Below are 19,915 nucleotides of genomic sequence, written 5' to 3'. Positions count from 1 at the left end.
ACAAGCAGCAGGAAGAGTCATAAGAATTCCCTGGAAAGAAACTGGGCGGACCGGGGAGACTCAGAGAGTAGGACAGGCTATGGGAGAACTGAGGTCATGTTCAGGCTAAAGTTTGTGTAAGATTTACCCTCAAGCAAACTCTAATAACTTGGTAAGAGATAAACAGACTGGGTTTAAAAGGTGCACTATGTCACTTTTCTGGTGGGGGGTCTGCTACCTGCTTGTTTCCATGGAGATGCTATTGCTTTGTGTGATATGCGCCTCAATATGGCATTAAACTATTTTGCATTTACACTGCAAGTTTCGCTGACCCAGCCAAGATTTTAAAACTTATATCAGATTATTCATCTTATTTTCCAATTTATTATCTACTTACTAGTTCTGAGACGGCATAATTCTAGTCTAGAGGTACATTATTTTAAGATAACTTATCAAGTAAAATTATCTTGCTGCATGGACAGATAATTTCACAACTTTTAAGTAATTTTCAGATAGATTAAGTGCTTATATCTTAGATTTTGACCAAGCTTTTTTGCAGTGTACTCAATTATGTGCCCCTGTAGCATCATCCGTGTCTCTGTGGGGGGAACAAAAAAACGTTTATGTCATACCATGGAACATCCTATCGCCAAGGAGACAAGGAAATGGTACAAAGTCCATCCATCCATCTATCCATTCATTTTCTTCCGCTTATTTGGGGCTGGTTCGTGGGGACAGCAGTCTGAGCACGGTCTCCCAGATTTCCCTTTCCACAAACACCTCCTCCAGCTTTTCCGGGGGGATCCCAAGGTGTTCCCAGGCTAGCTGAGAGACATGGTCCCTCCAGCGTGTCCGGAACACCTCTCCAGGGGGCGTCCAGGAGGCATCCGGAACAGATGCTCGAGCCACCTCAGCTGGCTCCTCTCAACGTCGAGGAGCAGTGGCTCTACTCCGAGCTCCTCCCATGTGACTGAGCTCCTCACCCTATCTCTAAGGGAGCACCCAGCCACCCTGCAGAAGAAACTCATTTTGACCGCTTGTATTCACGATCTTGTCATTACCCAAAGCTCATGATCATAGGTGAGGGTAGGAACGAAGACTGACCGATAAATCGAGAGCTTTAGTTCAAAGTATGTAGTGAAAAATTAACGGTGCATTGTGTAACTTTTCTGGTGGAGGAACTGTCAGATGCTTTTCTCCTTGAACATGTTATTGCTTTGTCTGAAATGTTTCATGGTATGGTATTAAACCTTTCTGGCTTCTTGGAGCTAAAAAAGGCCAAGTTACAGGTTAGATCTGCGGAGAGGCGACCTTGCTCACAGTTAAAATGCTTCTTTTTCTGAGTATTTCTGAGCCATAAAACCACCTGTAATTGAACAAATGTAAAGTAAAGCTGTTTAATCTCATACTGTGGAACATTCAAAGCAAAGCAATGACATATTCATAGAAAAAAAACAGGTGTCGGACCCGTAACTGAAAAGTGACATAGTGCACCTGTAATATTTGGCTTGAATAGCACTTTTCATAATAATACTTTTTAATGTACCATACAAGACTGGTTTGAATCACACGATGGGACCACACAAAACATGATCACTATTTGTTGAACTATTTGACAAGTATGAGTTCATCCAGAGCCGGCCATGAATAACAACATGAAGCAATGTAAAAGGCACTTGAGCATGTGTGTCGGAGTCATAAGACACATCTACTAAAAGTATTTTGGGCTGACAATACATATTAAACTATCATTTGGTTACTGTATACTATATTGTATTATAATAGCTGTTAGAATTGTATTTATTTGTAGAGTATAATTTCCAATCACAACTCCTTTTCTTGTACTTGAGTAATACAGTGTAACAGGAATCTTGAGTAAAAGTTAAAGTTAAGACTATAAATATAATTAGCTGAATAATAAATCATTTTAAATAAGAATTGTATTTGTAGTTACTGAGAAGTTTACTTTGCACAATATTTCCTCCCTACTTGAGTAATACAGTGAAACAATCATCTTACTTGAGTAAAAGTTTAGTTCCTCTTAAAAACTTACAGTTGTTCTTGGAGTAATAGTTTCCCCAAATATGTTTAAGTCGTACTTAAGTAATTTCTTGGACCACTACTTTGTACTTTTAAGATGCTTTTACTTAAGTACAAATATTGGCTACTCCACACGCCTCTAAAGATCTGAGTATTTTGCTTCTTTGGCAGCAAAATCAGCCAGAATTTATATATTATTGTAATCATTGCAAGATAAAGCTTTAGATTTTAGAGCGTATAGAGCAGGTTTGGGCAATTATTTTTTCCACATGAGAAACAGAAAATATTGTGGAGGGCTGGGCCAAACTCAGTTCTGCATTATATTAATTGTATTTCATAGTTTTGATAAGATGGTGAGACTGTTAAGAGTTTATATTATGACTAAGCAATGAAAAAGCGAGATTGCGTTACAACAGGAGCGTCAAACTCAAATTCACAGAGGGCCAAAATTAAAAACTGGCACTAAGTCGTGGGCCAAACTAAATATTTATTGAAAAATTTCAACAGCATCTGCATGTTTTTGCTTCTTTCGAGATATGTAATGTTAAACCTTTTTTTTTTTTTAAATTAAAATAAATGTTTGATAATAGTTTTGTTTAAACATTGAATCCAGAACAAACATAATATAAAATAATAACAACATTTTAAATAAATAATGTCTCTATAGGCGATCTGTAGCCAGGGGGCAGATCTACTTAATATTTGATATGATCTTACAGGCCAAACATAATTATATTGCTCCTGGGCCTAAGTTTCACATGTCTGCCTTACAAAAAATATCACTAAAAACACATTAAATAAAAGCAATGCAATTTTAGTCCATGCATGAGGTAAAATTATAAAATACATTTATTCGGTAATTCCAAATTATCTTAAAGAGGCCAGTCAGAGTCAACCAAAGAGCCGTATGTGGCTGTACAATGGCCAGGTCTGGATTAAGTCATACTTAAGTAATTTCTTGAACCACTACTGTGTGCTTTTATGATACTTTTACTTAAGTACAAATATAGGCTACTCTATCCTCCTCTGAAGATATAAGTATATTGCTTCTTTGGCAGCAAAATCAGCCTGTACTTTCCATTGTTGTAATCACTGCAAGATAAGGCTTTAGATTTTAGAGCATTTAGATCAGGGGTGAGCAATTATTTTTTCCATGGGGCCACATGAGAAACAGAAAATATTGTGGAGGGCCAGGCCAAAATGCTTCACTCAGTTCTGCATAATGATGAAATAATGAATTGTATTTCTTTATAAAAAAGCATTAAATAGCATTGTTTAGATGAGCTAGTAAGACTGGTAAGAGTCTATGTTATGACTAAACAATGAAAAAGTGAGGTTGCCTTACAAAAAATGTCATAAAAAAACAAATGTTTATTTTGTAGTTCCAAATCTTAAACAGGCTGGTCAAATTAAGAGCTGTACAATGCCCAGGTCTGGTTTAGATAATTCCTTGGACCACTACTTTATACTTTTACTTAAGTACAAATATAGGATACTCTATCCTCCTCTGTAGCTATAAGTATTTTGCTTCTTTGGCAGCAAAATCAGCCTGTATTTATATATAATTTTAATCATTGCACGATAAGGCTTTAGATTCTAGCGCATATAGAGTAAATGGTAATGGTCACATTTTTATATAGCGGTTTTTCCACCTTCAAGGCACTCAAAGCACTTTACTCCCAAGGAACCATTCACCTATACATAGAAAGGAGGGTCTGCGTGGGTTAAGTGTCTTTCCCAAGGACACAACAACAGCAGCAGTAGGGGCTGGAATCACACTGCCGAGAGCAGGTTTCAACCCACCAACCTTCACACCAGAGGACAAACTCTACTGAGCTGCCGTCGTCCACATTAGGTTGCATGATTCTTTGTAGATTCTCATTGTAAATGTTGCAATTCCTTCCTCTCTCCACATCCTGCTAAAAATTCAAATAAAAGTCAACACTGGATCCAGCTGCAAACTCTGCTCAAAATTAAAATATCTTAACAGTTACTAACACTGAAATTTGAATAAAGGTAAAACAGGCACTTGTCATATTTTTATATAATTTTAATAAGCCTCAAAGCAGGTACACCAATCATTTGTAAACAAGAAATGAACAGATTTGACCAGTATCAGGAAATTTTATTAAATATTTATATAACTGTATTTGTTAATCGTTCAGAATATCAATAGAATATACAGACTATAACCCTCGATAACTCATATCTCTTAGACAATCTACAAATATCATTTTAAAATTAACCATAAGAAAAATCAAATAAAAGATTTTAAATTTGAAAACACAGCCTAAAATTATAATCACGCCCATTAAGAGAAAAAAAGGAATAAAATATTACAAATAAAATTATCCTGACGATTAAAAAATTAACTCCCTTTATGTAAAAAAAAAAAAAAATTACAACAGTTCACCATTTTAACGACAATAGCAATAATAATAAGAAACAGCCATTTTAAAAAGAAACAGGCCTCTAGACTTGAAGTTACTCAACGAACAAAATGTGGTGCGTGTTAAGTGCAAGATCTCGCTCCGTCCGTTGCCGTGGTTACCCAGTATGATGTTGATTTAGTCGCAGATTAGAAATGAAGCAAGCGGGGCCTGGTTGAAAAAAAAAAAAACGGGATTTGGCCAGTTTTAAGTCGACCAAATCGAAAATACGATATGTGGAAAGCAAATGAAGAACAAGAGACAAAAAAAATACAGTTTTCCAAAAAACACACGTAGAAAGAATCTTGGCGTTTTGTTGCTGTCATTCGCAAAATTTACAAATACTTTTACACAAACAAGATTACTGCAGACAGACCAGAAAAAAGCAACACACACGTACACACACATACACACACAAAGCAGGGGGGAGCTTAAAGAAGACATATTGCGCTTTTGTCTGCTAAATAAGTGGCCAAAATACAACAAAAACGATCCACAGGTTGCATTTTGGACATTTTAAAATCGCAATTTTGATCTAAAACGACTAGTCTATTAAATTACGGGTTGGTAAATTGCAGAACCCAACGGGAGCCTGCCCCTTTACAGTAAACCGTACACATTACTACCACAAAGCGCCGCATGCTGTAGTGTTTCCCACTCTAAACAGCTACAGTGGATTTAAAAAAGCGCCAAAATGGTCACTCAATGAGAATTAAGAGAATAAAATTGGAGAATGAAGTACAGAGGAGTGGGCGTGTACCAGTGGTGATGAAAACTGGATGCATGAATTACTCAAAAATACAGCTTCAAGTGCGTACAAACAGCTATAACTTGGCTAAAAGCTCTTGAGTCGATTTCGCGCAATATGTCTCCTTTAAATCCGAACAACACAAGGAGGTTAAAAACTATCTCCATAAGAGGGGATACAGAGAGCGTGGCTGGAGAGAGACAAAGTGCAGGCGTGCCGATTGAGTTGTTGATTGGTGCAAGTTCACTGGCCAAAGTCAAACGAAATACGGAGAAGAAGTAGTAGTAGAAGTAGTAGTACAACAAAGAAGAAAGAGGAGGTAAAGAGGGAGATAAGACAGATAGATAAGAGGAGGAGGGGGGCAGCCCTTTTGAGTAAAGCGAGATTCGGGGAGGATGAAAATGCGGTCACCAAAACAATATGGCTTTGGGGGAAGAGAGAAAGATACAGAGAGAGATACGAGTGCTGTCCGGAGACTATAGGTTCCAGTGCATTTGTTGATCTAGGAATTGTTGTTTTTTTTTTTTTTTTTTGTTTTCCCAGCGCAACATGTAGTGCATCCCGAGCTGCCATGTGAACAAGCAGCGAGTAATACAGTCACTTAACGGATCCTCGGAAAGAAAATGGACGGATAGGGAAAGGAAAACAGTACAATCATGCAGTTCACCGACAATATCCAACGAATACAAAAAAAAAAAGCGCGCACAGGCAACAGTTAAGAGGAGCCCAAAAAGCTGGAGTTTACAACGGCGAGGTCGCGTTGTAATTTAATGTACAGTAGTCATAGGGAATGCCGTTGTCGTGGTGATGGGAATGAGCTGTTGTTGCGGTGGAGGCTGGAGGAAATTGCAGTGGCTTAAATGGGATAGCCCTGGTCTGCATGCGTGTCTGGCTCCCGGGGCAAACAGCAGCAGAGGAACACAGTGCAAAGACAGGCGAGTTTAAAGGGGCACCGCGGAACTTTTCTGAAGGAGGGTGTGACTCATTGCTCGTCTTTGTGTGGAGATGTCATCGCTTTGCCTGGAATGTTAGTTAGAAGTCAGATCTATGGAGAAACGAACCTACGCACGTGTATTTTTAGCGAGAAAATCATGTGTAATAGAATATAGACTTGGGGTGTGTAAAAATATTGAAATATCGATATACTGTATCGTTTAATGTGATGATACAGTATCGATATCATGGGCTGCTGTATCGATATATCGCCTAGAGTATTTTTTTGGAATATTTTACTCAATTGTTTTGTTACAGCGCTACAGTTTTGTAGTGCCTCTGCTCAATTTAATTTCTCTCCAACGACTAGGTCAGGAATCGGAATACATTAGACGGTTCGCAAAAACCCCGCAAGTGTGAGTTTGGGCGAAGAGCCACATATTCTGTGTTGGCAACGATTCCTGAGATCGAGGTTTTAAAGCAGGAACAAAGAGAATGGTCAATTTCATCGAGGGGGAAGACATTATTGCTCTTCTTCCTACAGGATTTGGGAAAAGCTTAATATACCAGTTAGCCCCGTCAGCGGCGTATAAGATACATCGCGACCAAATAGCAGCGACTGGTTAAATAAAAAAGGTACCTGCCTACCATCGAGCGAACGAATTCTAATGCAGCGAGGTCAGATAGTTTCTATGAAGTGAAACAGGCTGATGAATCAGGTTAACAGTTTTGTTGATTGTTCAGTGAACGGAAACTCATTTATGCAACACATTTGACATTTTCATTTAATTTTCATTTCATTTGACATTTCTGGATGATTAAAATGTTTGTGTTTCATATTCACTTTGCACAAGAAGTGGTTTAACAAAGACTTTTAGTGTCACAGCAATGATTTAGCCAGTATTTTTTACTGAATCATATCAAATCGTCTTGAAATATATTGTATCGAATCGTAAGCTCACTGTATCGAGGTATGTATCGTATCGTGGCCTATGTATCGAGGTATGTATCGTATCGTAGCCCTAATATAAATGGATACGTTTAATGCCATGCTGTTGAATATTCCAGGAAAAGAAAGCAATAACACCTCCATGGAGACAAGACGATGGCAGAACCTCCACTAGAAAAGTTACGTAGTGCCCTTTTAGGGAATGTCAACTGGGAATGTGTCGCTAACAAAGCCTGGCTTGAAATGAAGGACAAAACAACAGAAGCGTCAAACTTCAAATCGTCTAGTATAGCAGGCAGTGTTCTAAGCCAGCGTACTAGTTCATAGGCTGATGATGGCACTATTCAAAGAAATGTAAAATTTAAATAATGGTGTTAAAATGTGTCAATTAATGCACTAGTAGTTCCTCCTCCTATGCCAAGTTCCTCGCTTCCTATGCCACTTTGGTACGTTTTAGGAATGCATGCATTCAAATGAACGTCATACAAGTTTTCATTTTAAAAAAAAAGAAAAAAGTAAAGTAGCGACAAGTACTAAATAAACCTCTAAACCCGTCAACATTCCTGTTAAAACACCAACGGTCCATTTCAAAATCAAGTGTTTGAAAACGCGAATATAAAGCTCGAAAACATACAAAAACACGACGCGAAACTGATTAGAACACCCATTTGAGGAATAAACCGAATCGGCAACAAGCACACTAAAAAGAGCAGACGACCCTTAGAACATATGTACATCCCTACACTGTTAGCCCTCTGATTTTCTGGTTATGGTAAAGGTTATAAGAGGAGTCGGTTTCTATGACGAGGGAGGTCAGGGAGATGGGATTGGCTAATGGAGGATGGCAGGTGAGGAAAAGATTACCACTGGATGCAAGAGAAACCAGATTAGCATGTGAGGGGGTCAGTACGGTCCCGCCTCAGTCATCCACAGAGGACACAGAGCTCTCCTGCAGTCGGAATGGAAAGATAAGCACTTAAATGTTCATATGTCTCGCTTGTTTTCGGTTTCTTGATGCGTCGTTCTTTTGTAGTAGCGTGTGGGTGGGGTCAGGGGCATCTTGTTCCAGGACTCTGTTGGTGTGCCACATTTAGAGCTGGAAGAAAACATAAAAAAGTATTAAAAGAACTGGCTAAACAGGTAGGAAAATGGTGATGCAACTTTAGGATCGAATACAAACTACAATTTAGGAGCTGGGTAAGAGGATTATAATAATGTTACTCATTACATTAAACTTTTCTTTCTCCAATGTATGTTTTTCAGTGTATTTTTGAGCAATAAAGACACTCACAATTAAATACCGTAAATTCCGGACTATAAGCTGCTACTTTGAGTGCTGTATCTAATAAAACGATGCTGTGAATATATGGACGAATTCTTTGTTTTGCACATTGTCCATTCATATTTACGGTCTATGGTTTGGCAACACAGTGGATTCACGCGGCCTGAGTGCAAAAAACACCGCTGTCTGTACGGTTACACATGAATCTAAGGTTCACATGAAGTTGCTACACTAGTTAACGATATTGTCAGTGCCCTCAAATAGTTTATTGCCGTGTGATAAAATAAGTTATGATGCTAAATTTACATTAGTGAGGAGGATACGTCTTAATGACCCGTATGTGTAAATGACGAGAAGAAACGTCTCAAACTTCAGTAGCTGGACATCCACTCATATCTGATCAACACAACTAACCCCACCCCTGGGAAAGCCTAAAATCTACTAAAATCCTACAAGACACTGACATGATACAGACAGGACAGAGGCTCTTTCTGCAGGAGACATGCACGGTAAAGCATGGCGAGAGATGGGGGTGATGCACCGAGGAAGATTCTAGTTTGATTGTGTTTTGAACAGTTATTTTGCAGCTTATATTCAAATGTGGCCTACATATGTACAATTTTAAAATTTAGTTAAAATTTAGTTGATGCAGTTTATATTCAGGTGCGCTCAATAGTCCAGAAAATACGGTAACTGTTTTATATACACCATACTGTGAAACATTCCTTGCACATTTAAGGAGAATGTTTTTTTTTTTTTATTTCAATAATTCTATCAAATTTTGTCTTGTTTAAAATTGTACAAAATAAAAACAAAGCATTTACAATAGAGCTCTTTTACAGTTTCAGTTCTACAGTTTCTTGTTAAACATTACACAACTTTCTGTATTCTTGATGACAACATAAACTGTCAACCCTATATATCCTGTTAGGACATATTTGTCTTTGACTGCAGGTGCATCTTTGTCTAAGGCAGACTGACATCTAGTGGCCTTCTTTCACTTGACATGTTTGCTAAATTTAGAGTCTGTCCTAACAGTGCTTTGTGGACTTTGTACCTGGGAGCCTCAGGACCCTTGGTAGTTCTCCTGGAAACGAGCGGTTTCTTCAAAGATCAGCTCCTTCAGCCTCTCCTTGGGAAGATCATCCAGCTCCATGGAGAAAGTGAAGGGCTCCTCTGCCACCGGCTGCATGAACAAATAGTGTTATTTTTACAACAGTATCGAAGACCTTCTACCGGTGTCATCATCAAGAAATTAAAAAGACGCTGTACCAGATTTTTACCGTCTTAAACACATGACAAACAGAACTGGTTCATTTAACAGTCAGCAGTGGCCTAAAGAGTTTCCTCACTTGTCTTATGCATCCATGCAGACATTTTGCTCAAATACATGGAAATTGATTGCAGGGCCTTTAAGAAAACACAACTATCAAGAGTATGTTTTCACCTTTCCCTATAAGCAAACATAAAACCAGACCAAAGTTCATTCTTCATATTCTTCATCAATGTGAAGAGGCGATCAAGCAGCATGGCATTAGGTAGGGCTACAAGATTAATAGCAATCGAATCAAAACCACAATGTGAATAGGTGCAATTAGCAAACTGCAAAGGCTGCAATTTTAGTAGTTTAGATCTGCACAAACACGTTCTGAAATGTAATTCTAGTATTAGCTTGTCAGTTTACGTTGCAGTCCTGCCAATTCTTCTAGAGTTTAAAATGTGAATTTTAAGCAGAACACCAATATTAAAACATAAATCACAAATCTAATCAAAATCTCAATGTTAGTCCAAAAAATTGCAACATGGATATTTTTCTAAAATTGTTCAGCCTAGAAACAGTTGCCCGAGCAATCATGTAATAAATATTAATAGAGAATAATCCATCTTAGCTTTGTGCCGTTGCCAGGGGTGTAAAGACTAATTATTGAGTCATTGCTTTTTTTTTACTCTTATTGTCCAACTATGACCACACAATGACACAATTGAATGGTGACAGCTCCTCTTTACTGTAAATTACCTCATCTGTTGGATCATAGTACTGCTCCAGGTAAGGATGTGCCAGTGCCTCCTCAACAGTGATGCGCTTGTTGGGGTTAAAGGTCAACATCCGGCCAAGGAGGTCCAGGGCTGTTTGGGTTAAAGGACACATCGTCATGCTCATGTTTCGTTGGTGGGATTAGTTACAGAAATGCGTATAAATTGTCAGCATACCTTTAGAGTCGGCCTTGTAGAAGAGCTTCTCCCAGGGGATCTTGGGTTTTTCGGGAAGGGACTGCAGATAGCTCCGGGCCTTCATGTTGATGATGCAGTTCAAATCTTCTTGGGATGGTGATCCGAGAACACCTGGAAAAAGACATTACATATTTATATCTGTCTGCAGTACATTTTCATTGTCTCCATAAGACCTAACTTGGCCCTCGGCACTAATGTGAGTCAGTATAGTCGCATTTTCTTTGTTTTTTGGTCATTTTTAAGCAGCTTTTCTGCATTTTACCTAAACACATAACAATTGATGCCTTTTTTTTTTACTGTTGACAGGGATCAGATTGGTCAAAAATAGGGACAACGGACAAATTACTGGTTTTGGATAAATCTGCTGAGACAGGGGATACAGGGCTCAAAACTGGGACTGTCCCTGGGTAAATTTGGTCACCCTAATCAATATGGTACCCCTCTTTACTATAATTTAAACTGGTGGACTCATAGCGACCCAAAACCTGAACAACAAGTTTTAAGGTCACTTGTATTATGTTTGCTGTGTGGTATTTTAACCATTTCAACCAAAAAAAAAATCTACAGAGGGCAGAAGGTCACAAGATGAACAGGAAAAATACTGCTTCAACAAATAAAGCTTTTTTTTTTTCAGCGGAGTCAACTGTCGTGCCAAGGAAAACAAGCAGCTACAGTAAAAAAGTAAACTAAGAGTTGTTAACACTAACTAGCTGTTTGGATAGGGTGACCAGGGACAGTCCCAGTTTTGAGCCCGGTGTTCCCTGTCCCAGCAGATTTATCCAAAACCATTAATTTGTCCCAATTTTATACCAAAAATGTCCCCCATGTCCCTATTTTTGACCAATTTGATACCTCCCAACAGTAAAGAGAGGCATAAATTGTCATTTGTTTAGGTAAAATACAAAAAAGCTACTTAAAAATGACCAAAACACAAAGAAAATGCGACTAATGGGCCGAGTGCATAACAATTTTCCTTCATTACGCACTCGTTTTACAAATGTATTATTACCAACCACAAAAAACGGGGATGTCCCAGTTTTTTTATTTTGAAAATCTCATCACGCTGTATTTGGAGTCTGTGAAAATAAGTCTGCCACTTACAGATACATTCATTCAAAGGTGAGAGGCAACATTTTGAGGGCTTTTCCCCATTCAAAATGTATACTATTTAGTTTTAAGTTGCTAACCGCTACGGCAGCTATCCAGATTTTTCATCATTCTGAAACCCATGGATACTAAATAAATAAACTACTACTGTTGAAGAAATCTGTCTTTCCATTTCCCTTGTAAATGAGTGGTCAGTGGTATGTTGAAGTCATGTTTTAGAACTTGCTTAGCAACAGGAAAAAGTTGATTCTTTCTAGAAAGGTCACAACTTGGGGTTAGCATAGGGTGACAAGATTTTCTAAATAAAAAACTGGGACTCCCCCAGTTTGTAGTGGTTAGTAATAATAAAACTGTGAAATGAGTGTGTAATTAAGGAAAACTGTTACGCACACGGCCCATTCATGACTAACATGTGTCAGTATAGTCACATTTTATTTGTGTTTTGGTCCTTTTTATGCAGCTTTTCTGTATTTTACTTATAAAAATGACAATGTATGACTCTTTTTACTGTTGGCAGGTATCAGATTGAGCAAAACATTTTTATACATTTCTTGTATAAAACTGGGACAAATCAGTGGTTTTGGATAAATCTGGTGGGACAGGGGAGACAGAGCTTAAAAGTGGGACTGTCCCAGGTAAAAAGGGAAGTCTGGTCACTTTAAGTTAGCACCAAAATGGATGCTGTGCTAAGAAAAGCAATGTAGGGCTGAGTGACGACTATAGACTGCAAAAAGAAGTGGACTAAAGGAGTGTGTGTATCACTGTGTATCATTTGACTGGAGCGTTCGGCTAGCCACGTCCATTTATATATACAGTCTATGATGGCAACTAATGCATGAGGTCTATTCATGTCCAATTCATCCATCTCCTTCTGGTACAGCTCTAACATTCATATTGACAATCTGTCCTTAGCCACACATACAGTAACATACCCAGTATATGATTGAGCTGGTCCAAGTAGTGTTTCCCGGGGAAAATGGGCTTGTTGGACAACATCTCAGCCAGGATGCAACCCACAGACCAGATGTCAATGGATTTTGAGTAACCCTGGACGAAAACATAGTCGCCAAAGATGAGCAAAACAGCTTCATAATGAACGTGATTGTATAGTTGTTATAGTGTTTGAATACCTTTGAGTTGAGCATAATCTCTGGTGCTCTGTACCAACGCGTAGCCACGTACTCGGTCAGAAAACCTGTGTGATCATGTTCGGGATCTGCTATCCTAGCCAAGCCGAAGTCACAAATCTGAGAAGACAGAAACAGATTCGTGAGGTTCTTTAGTTAGTTGTGTTGGTGCACGTTCTTGTATCAGACTTTAACTTTTAAATGTTGGCGGTAACTGGACGAAAGTAAAGGGAACAAAGGTTTTCACTCGAGGAGTTACAGTTGCAGGTAGAAGAAAAAGAGTTTGAGTGTGGGTTTGGTCATGTTCTAGTCCTGGCTTAGTTCTTGGTTTAGTCCTAATTTAGTTCCAAGTACCGTGGACAAAAACGATTACAATTCATAGTACATATGTGTGAATGCAACCTGAGGCAAACCAGTAGCAGCTGAACAAAAGAAATGCACTTTGAGGAATGCGAGTGTGAGAGACTGTAATATGTGCCTGCTTTGTTTCCACATGATCACCTAATCCTGGGACTGTTTATGACTCCAGCTCACACTAACCCAGAAAAAAACAACTTACAGAGGCCATAAAATACTCCACTTTCAGATCAACGTTACAATTTCTCATTACAAGCATACAAAACACAACTCCGGGTATGTTTTTGATAAGGAAACAACATTTTAACAAGATTTAAAGCTCACAAGAGTCAAGAAATAAAAACTAATAAATCTTGTTGTTCATTTTACAAGAAAATGTCTCTGTTGGTGTGGTAGTTTAAATTATAGATTGTCTTTTGCCCACAAATTATTACTATTATTTGCTGCACATGCTGTAATTACATGTTGCGAATGAAGAGTGCACTGGCTTGTGACCCCTATGGCCAAATATGTTGAAATAAATCTCAGTGTTACTAAAAAATATACATAAACCCACTGCTTTATATTGTATTTTTCAGTTTGAAATATTTTGAAAATGCCCTTAAAGTAAATGCTTCATGGAAAATACAACAACACTGCTATGGCCTGTGTCAATTTAACATATATATTCAACATTCCTGAGATTTTCACTTTAATATGTAAAAAAAAAAAAAAATGTTGTTTATGTTTTCATCCAGTTCAACATTCTAGGATTTCACATTATAATTTGTTTGAAATTGGATCCACAAATTTGTCATGTTGATATGATTTTATATTTTATTACTTATCTATTTTATTTTTACTTGTTGATTTACATTTATATAATTATGTCTTTTTTGACACCCGTCTCTTGCTAACTTTTTTGCTACTTATTTAGAATTTATTATTACCATTTATATTTTTGCTCTTTATTTTATTTATTGTGATGTGTGAGCTACTGTGTCCAATAAAGTTTGTCTAAGTCTAAGTCTAAGATGTATGTATGGCTTTAAGCAACAATAGCAATAATCAGGACAAGCATTTCTATCCATCATAGTGAAAAATAATATTGCATTTTAGTTTAATTTAAAGGAAGACAAGATAATGAAATTTGTGACAATTTTTGGCTCACGTGGATGGGAACAATTAGAAAGATATTCACCACAAAACAGGTCAAAACAACAAGAAATTCAAAAGGTACAATTCTTACCCTCCAGCTAATTTTTAATCTTTTAACTCTTTTTAGCAATAGCTAAAAAAAAAAAGATAGAGGGAACTACATAGACCATGATCCTTTGCTCCATTTCAGTGTAGACTACAAGAAGAAATAACAGTTCTAAGTCTTAGTTCTTTGGATTAAGTCTTGTCAAGGCATTTTAAGAGAAAAAAGTAGCATAGTAACAGTTTTGCCTCCACAAAATATCGACAAAATACCGTACCTAAAGATTTGGATATTGTTAAATTTTTTATCGTGAGCGCCCCCATCATATCGTGAGCTTTCCCACGATACTGCAATAAATATCGTATCGTGAGGTTCATACCGTGACCATATCGTATCGTGAGATTTGGATATCGTTACACCCCTAGACAGGACATGTTTTTTGCTTTTAAAATACCTTGACAAGATTTTGTGTGTGAAGTATTCCTGTCATAGTCCCGAGAATTCAAGTAAAAAACCTATTTCTTCATGTTGTGTGCACTGAAATGAATCATGGGATATGTAGTTCCCCATGCTTATAAACTGTTCCTACTAAAGACTTTTGACGATACGATATCACAATATTTCGGTTATTGTTACATCCCTAGTTGTGATATCACGTGAACACAAACTACCCCCTTTTCAGACATGTTGAGAGCGTATCTTATAGTATTTTGTTGTATTTTTTTTAATTACAGTGTTATAACATGCTTTTGGGGCTCACCTTTAGGTCACAGGTGGTATTGATGAGCAGGTTGGAGGGCTTGAGATCGCGGTGCAGCACGTTAGCGGAGTGGATGTACTTGAGGCCCCGCAGGATCTGGTACAGGAAGTAGCAGACGTGGTCATTGCTCAGTCTCTGGCTCTTCAGCAGCTTGTACAGGTCGGTCTCCATCAAAGTCTGCACGATGTAGCTACACAGCACTTTGGGTTAAGGAAAACAGGTCATGACACAAATAAGGTGAGGTGGTATGTTTTTCACAGCAAAAATGTGCGTTGGCATTACTCGAAAAGAATTTACTGAATTTTTAATCGAGATAGAGATTCAGTTTTTTCTAATTTGATCATCTGGTAACGTGTCGGTTCATCAGTGGGTTTTAGAGTAACTCTTATATCTGGAATAGAAAGTACAACTAAATTTCTCTTAATTTTTTATCATTTTTATCTTTGTCCATTAATTTACCCTTTTTGTGTAACTTTCCAAAACTAACACAGATGTGAACAGAAAAAAATCAGATTACTCACATCAGATGTAACTGTTTACATGCCTTTTCAATAACCTGATTTTTTGGTGATATACTTGGGTCTTTTTAATGGAAGTCTAGAGCCGAGTTCAGGCTTTGGAAGAAGAAATTAAATTTTTTTGTGTTAAATGGTAGTGATTAAATATAATGTTCAGGAAATTAATACTTTAATTGATGTATTTATAAATTAAAATTAAATTAAAACTAAAAGATGGACCAATCTTCTGATTCTAAGAAGAAATAACTGTTGCATTTTTCACTTCACAAACAGATAATTAAGCAAATGATTAAGCCAAAACAAGAATTCAGTTTTTAAAGACTAAAGTATGCAGCCTACATTTGGAAGAGAAGTGCAATAGTAATGTGGAAAAGGGCTGACCTGCATATTAAAAATGACCACTCCTTAAAATATACAGTCAGCAAAGGAACGAAACAAATAAAATAAAACGTAACTGTGACAATAGCTTCTTGAAGGAGATTTAAAACCTGAAGAGAAGTCTAAATCTTCTCTGCCTGTTGACAAAGCAATGTCTGAAAGAGGATGGGCGAGGACAATGGACATTTCTACACAAATAGCTGACTGCTGTGTCGACTGTGTACTGATAGTTGCCCCGTAAACCACTACAACACTACTGACACATAAATACTGCGCTGAAAACAACAATAACAATGACTCTGTTTATTACCTACTTTTAAAAGTGACTGAGTGACTGTCCAAGAAATACAAACTGCTTAATAAACACAAATAAATACAATATTGATTAGGGCTGGGTATCATTAAGAAGTTGGCGATACGATACATAGGCCATGATGAGATATGTTTTTCAATACAGTGCTCTTTTGATTCCATACAATTTGATAAGATATATTTCAGATTGATTCGATACTAAGGGTTTAACGATATCCACGTCACGGTATGAACCACACGGTACAATATTTATTGCGATATCGTAGGAAAGCTCACGATTAGGGATGTAACAATATCCAAATCTCTCAGTACATATCGTATACAATATGTATATCGTGTCACGATATACATCTCATAGTACGATATTTAATGCGATATTTCGTGGAGTTTAACAAAACTGTTAATATTCTACTGTTTCCTCTTAAAATGCCTTGACAAGACTTAATCCAAAGAACTAAGACTTAAAAGTGCTTAGAACTGTTATTTCTTCTTGTAGTCTGCACTGAAATAGAGCAAAGGATCAAGGTCTATGTAGCTCCCTCTATCTTTTTTAGCCATTGCTGCACCATAACTCTGAATTTAAGCAAAGAGACTTGTAATTTGCTATATTGTGATGGTCCACGATATTATTGTGAGAACTCTAACGATACGATATCACAATATATAATATTTGATCCTATTTGATATGGTTCAATAGAAAACAAAGACTAAATCATGGCTGTGATACTAAAAGTTTACTAAGTCTACTAAGTTTGTGCAGAGTTAATAAAAAAAAAAAACACCCATTTTACCAAACACAACTGCAGCTCTTACACAAAATAATGTAGTAAAATATACATAAAAATACTCTTGGCAATATATCGATAAAGCAACCCACGATATCGATACTATATCATCAAATTAACGATACAATATATTGATATTTCAATATTTTTGCACACTCCTAATATTGATACTTGATTGATTTTAACACAATCTGACCATAAAGAACAGACTCATCGGGAACTACAACAGGAGAGATAGTTTGTGCTGTTAAACAAATCCTTCTCACGCAACATAACTGATGAAAATCATATCGAAACAGGATCATGAATGTACCGCACTGATCACAAGTCCCTAATAATGTGTTGTTTACATCCATTGTTTCTTGAGTTTTCAGACCATCTTAAAACTTTTTGACTCCATTTGCGGTTTGTGCATTGTGTCACCATGGTAACTCCTACAGATTCTAACCTTAGAGATACATGTAAATCACCCCCAGAGTGATGCAAAGTATCAATATACAGGCGGCATTCAAGAATTTGATGACGTCATATTTTCAGATGGAGGGGAGGGGCCTCTATTACTCTCTGGGAGATTTTTAAAAGAAATCTGTTATGATCCACAATTATTGCCCCTTGTCATTATTTGTTATAATAATCTTATGGTTTAAAGTTATTTCAACTGACCGCAATCTTCAATTAAGACATCACTTTCTAAAACAACTGTGAAAAAAAATCACTTTTGTGTATTTATGGTAAAAGAGAGGAGCCATTTTTTGTTATCTGCATTAACACAGAGATATTTAAAGAAATATTAACTATAAATCAGGTCAGCAAATATGTAAGATATGAATTCTATAGTGTCATTATTTCACGTGAATGCAACCTATATATGATAGCGATGACAAAACAGTTCATGAAAGGATACACATCTCTCATGTTGTCAATGTGCCGTGCCCTGAGGATGTCATTGATGCCAATGATGTTCTCATGGTGGAAACGCAGCAGGATCTTGATCTCTCTCAGGGTGCGCTGGCAGTACGTCTGGTGCTCAAAGGGGCTGATCTTTTTTATGGCTACACGCTGGTTTGTCAGGTTGTCCATGGCAGAGCTGTGTGGGGAGGAACAACCAAGAAACAGGGCTCATATTACATGGCGCACTCTTCACTCAGTAGTGTTGATATCAGAAAATGAGCGCTCAGAGGGCGTTGCAGATTGTTGCTTCTGCCAAGCTGCAGTAAAACTAGTTCTGTAGTTATTAAAGAGAACGAAGAAGAACATGGGACAGATATAATCTGCTAGATTATGTAAGGTTTAGTTTTGTGGGCTCTTTTTACTTCCCCTTTAAATGTGCACTGCCCATAGCAAAAAGTACTACTACTTTATTGAAGTACAGGGACTTCAACAGTTATTTCTGACAGGTTTACAGGTAGCTGTGATGGTTTAGATAAGGCTTCATAATGGAACTTAAACCTGGGCATGCAATGCTCTACAGAGAATGGCAAGAAACTAAAGTTTTCCGTCCAAATAATTATGACTTGGCTCTAGCATTAAGTGTGTGGAACAACAGGACGTGTTCACACACGGCCGCAGATGACAGAGACAGATATGGAGAAAGGCCTCGCTTCATCTGCAGCGGACTTTCCGCAGAATCTACATTTTAGACACAAGATTTACAATAACGCGTATTATTGCATTCTCACTGGACAGCAACACAGACCGTTATGTTACACGACGTGAGCAGTAGAATTAGCGGCTTTATGCAAAACCCCGTGCTTTGCAAACCAGGCTGTGAGGAATCAGCATCGATCTTGTTTCCTGTAAGCCCATAGCCACGCCTGTAGTCTGCTAACCAGATTTACTCCAGCCACTACTTATACACTGTCAAATACTGTCCGCCTATACACTACACATGAAGTATACTCCTGACATGTGTTTTACCTTATAGTGGCCCTGTAACATTTGCTCTTTTAGTATTTGTGAAGACATCTACTATGGTCACAAAAACAACCACTTACCACACCATCCCATAAGCCCCCTCTCCGATGTACGACAGGTTGGTGTAGCGGGGACCCACGTCAAAAATCTGGCCCTTAACAGTCTCGCAAACAGGTTTGGTTCCCGCAGCTCCAGGGGCCCCATCCTGCGCCACGGTGCCCGCCTCGGCAGCAGCGCTGTTGGAGCCTGCGGCCCCCACCGCCGCTGTGCTGCTCGGATCCGCCATTCTTCCTCTCGCTTCTCACCGAGGACCTCTGCCGCTCTTACCGGAGTCACCGTCCCTGAGGGCGATCAGACAGCTGCTGCTGGGCGAGAGGACGGGCTAAGATGGGCCTTTATTTTCCCGACACAAGAATAAAGTGGATTTTCTACGTAAGAGCGGATTTGGTTGCAGCAACGAGCGTAAATGCGCGTGCCACACTACGGTAACAGTGGTGCGTTAGATTTGATTATTAGCGTGACTTGTTAGGGCGGTGTCACGTCATTAGACCACGCCGCCGCTTATTCTCCCACTTATAACAGCAAAATATGAGCAAAACAAGCGCAGCCTACGCGATAAACATGCAGAGAGCATGAGTGGGCGTGTCAAAACGTCTTAGACGTTTGAGGAAGACTCTTCATAAGACAAAAAGACACAATTGGACTTTTTATATCTTGACAACTGATGAACGTGTTTTTGTTCTTGCATAACAGCCATGGAAAGAAACAGAAAATGAAAGTTCAAAACATTTATGTCAGAGTTATTGTTGAAAGAATAGACTTGCCTGTGGATTGAAATGTGTTTTTTTTTTCTTTTTCTCAGTGGGTTTAAATGTGCACTATGTA

At 38.0% G+C, this 19,915-nt stretch overlaps 1 protein-coding gene across 1 annotated transcript; it reads right to left on the bottom strand.

Annotated features, from left to right (window-relative positions):
• Positions 1-4,054: 4,054 nt before the first annotated feature.
• On the bottom strand, positions 4,055-19,597 carry mapk3 (mitogen-activated protein kinase 3). The gene is made up of 9 exons (XM_020922701.2): positions 19,111-19,597; positions 18,021-18,203; positions 15,124-15,313; positions 12,830-12,946; positions 12,632-12,746; positions 10,572-10,703; positions 10,378-10,487; positions 9,418-9,546; positions 4,055-8,174 (listed from the first exon to the last, which is right to left on the bottom strand). Exons 1-8 carry the CDS (start codon positions 19,314-19,316, stop codon positions 9,427-9,429), a joined length of 1,173 nt encoding a protein of 390 aa, XP_020778360.1. The 5' UTR covers positions 19,317-19,597; the 3' UTR covers positions 4,055-8,174; positions 9,418-9,426.
• Between the last annotated feature and the right edge of the window lie 318 nt (positions 19,598-19,915).

Source organism: Boleophthalmus pectinirostris, unplaced genomic scaffold (genome assembly GCF_026225935.1).
Source record: "Boleophthalmus pectinirostris isolate CB_2022bp ecotype Guang Dong unplaced genomic scaffold, ASM2622593v1 HiC_scaffold_17, whole genome shotgun sequence".
In the NCBI taxonomy this organism is placed as follows: Eukaryota; Metazoa; Chordata; class Actinopteri; order Gobiiformes; family Gobiidae; genus Boleophthalmus; species Boleophthalmus pectinirostris.
The sequence above is the reverse complement of the archived record's forward strand: the minus strand, read 5'-3'. Positions and strand labels throughout refer to the sequence as shown.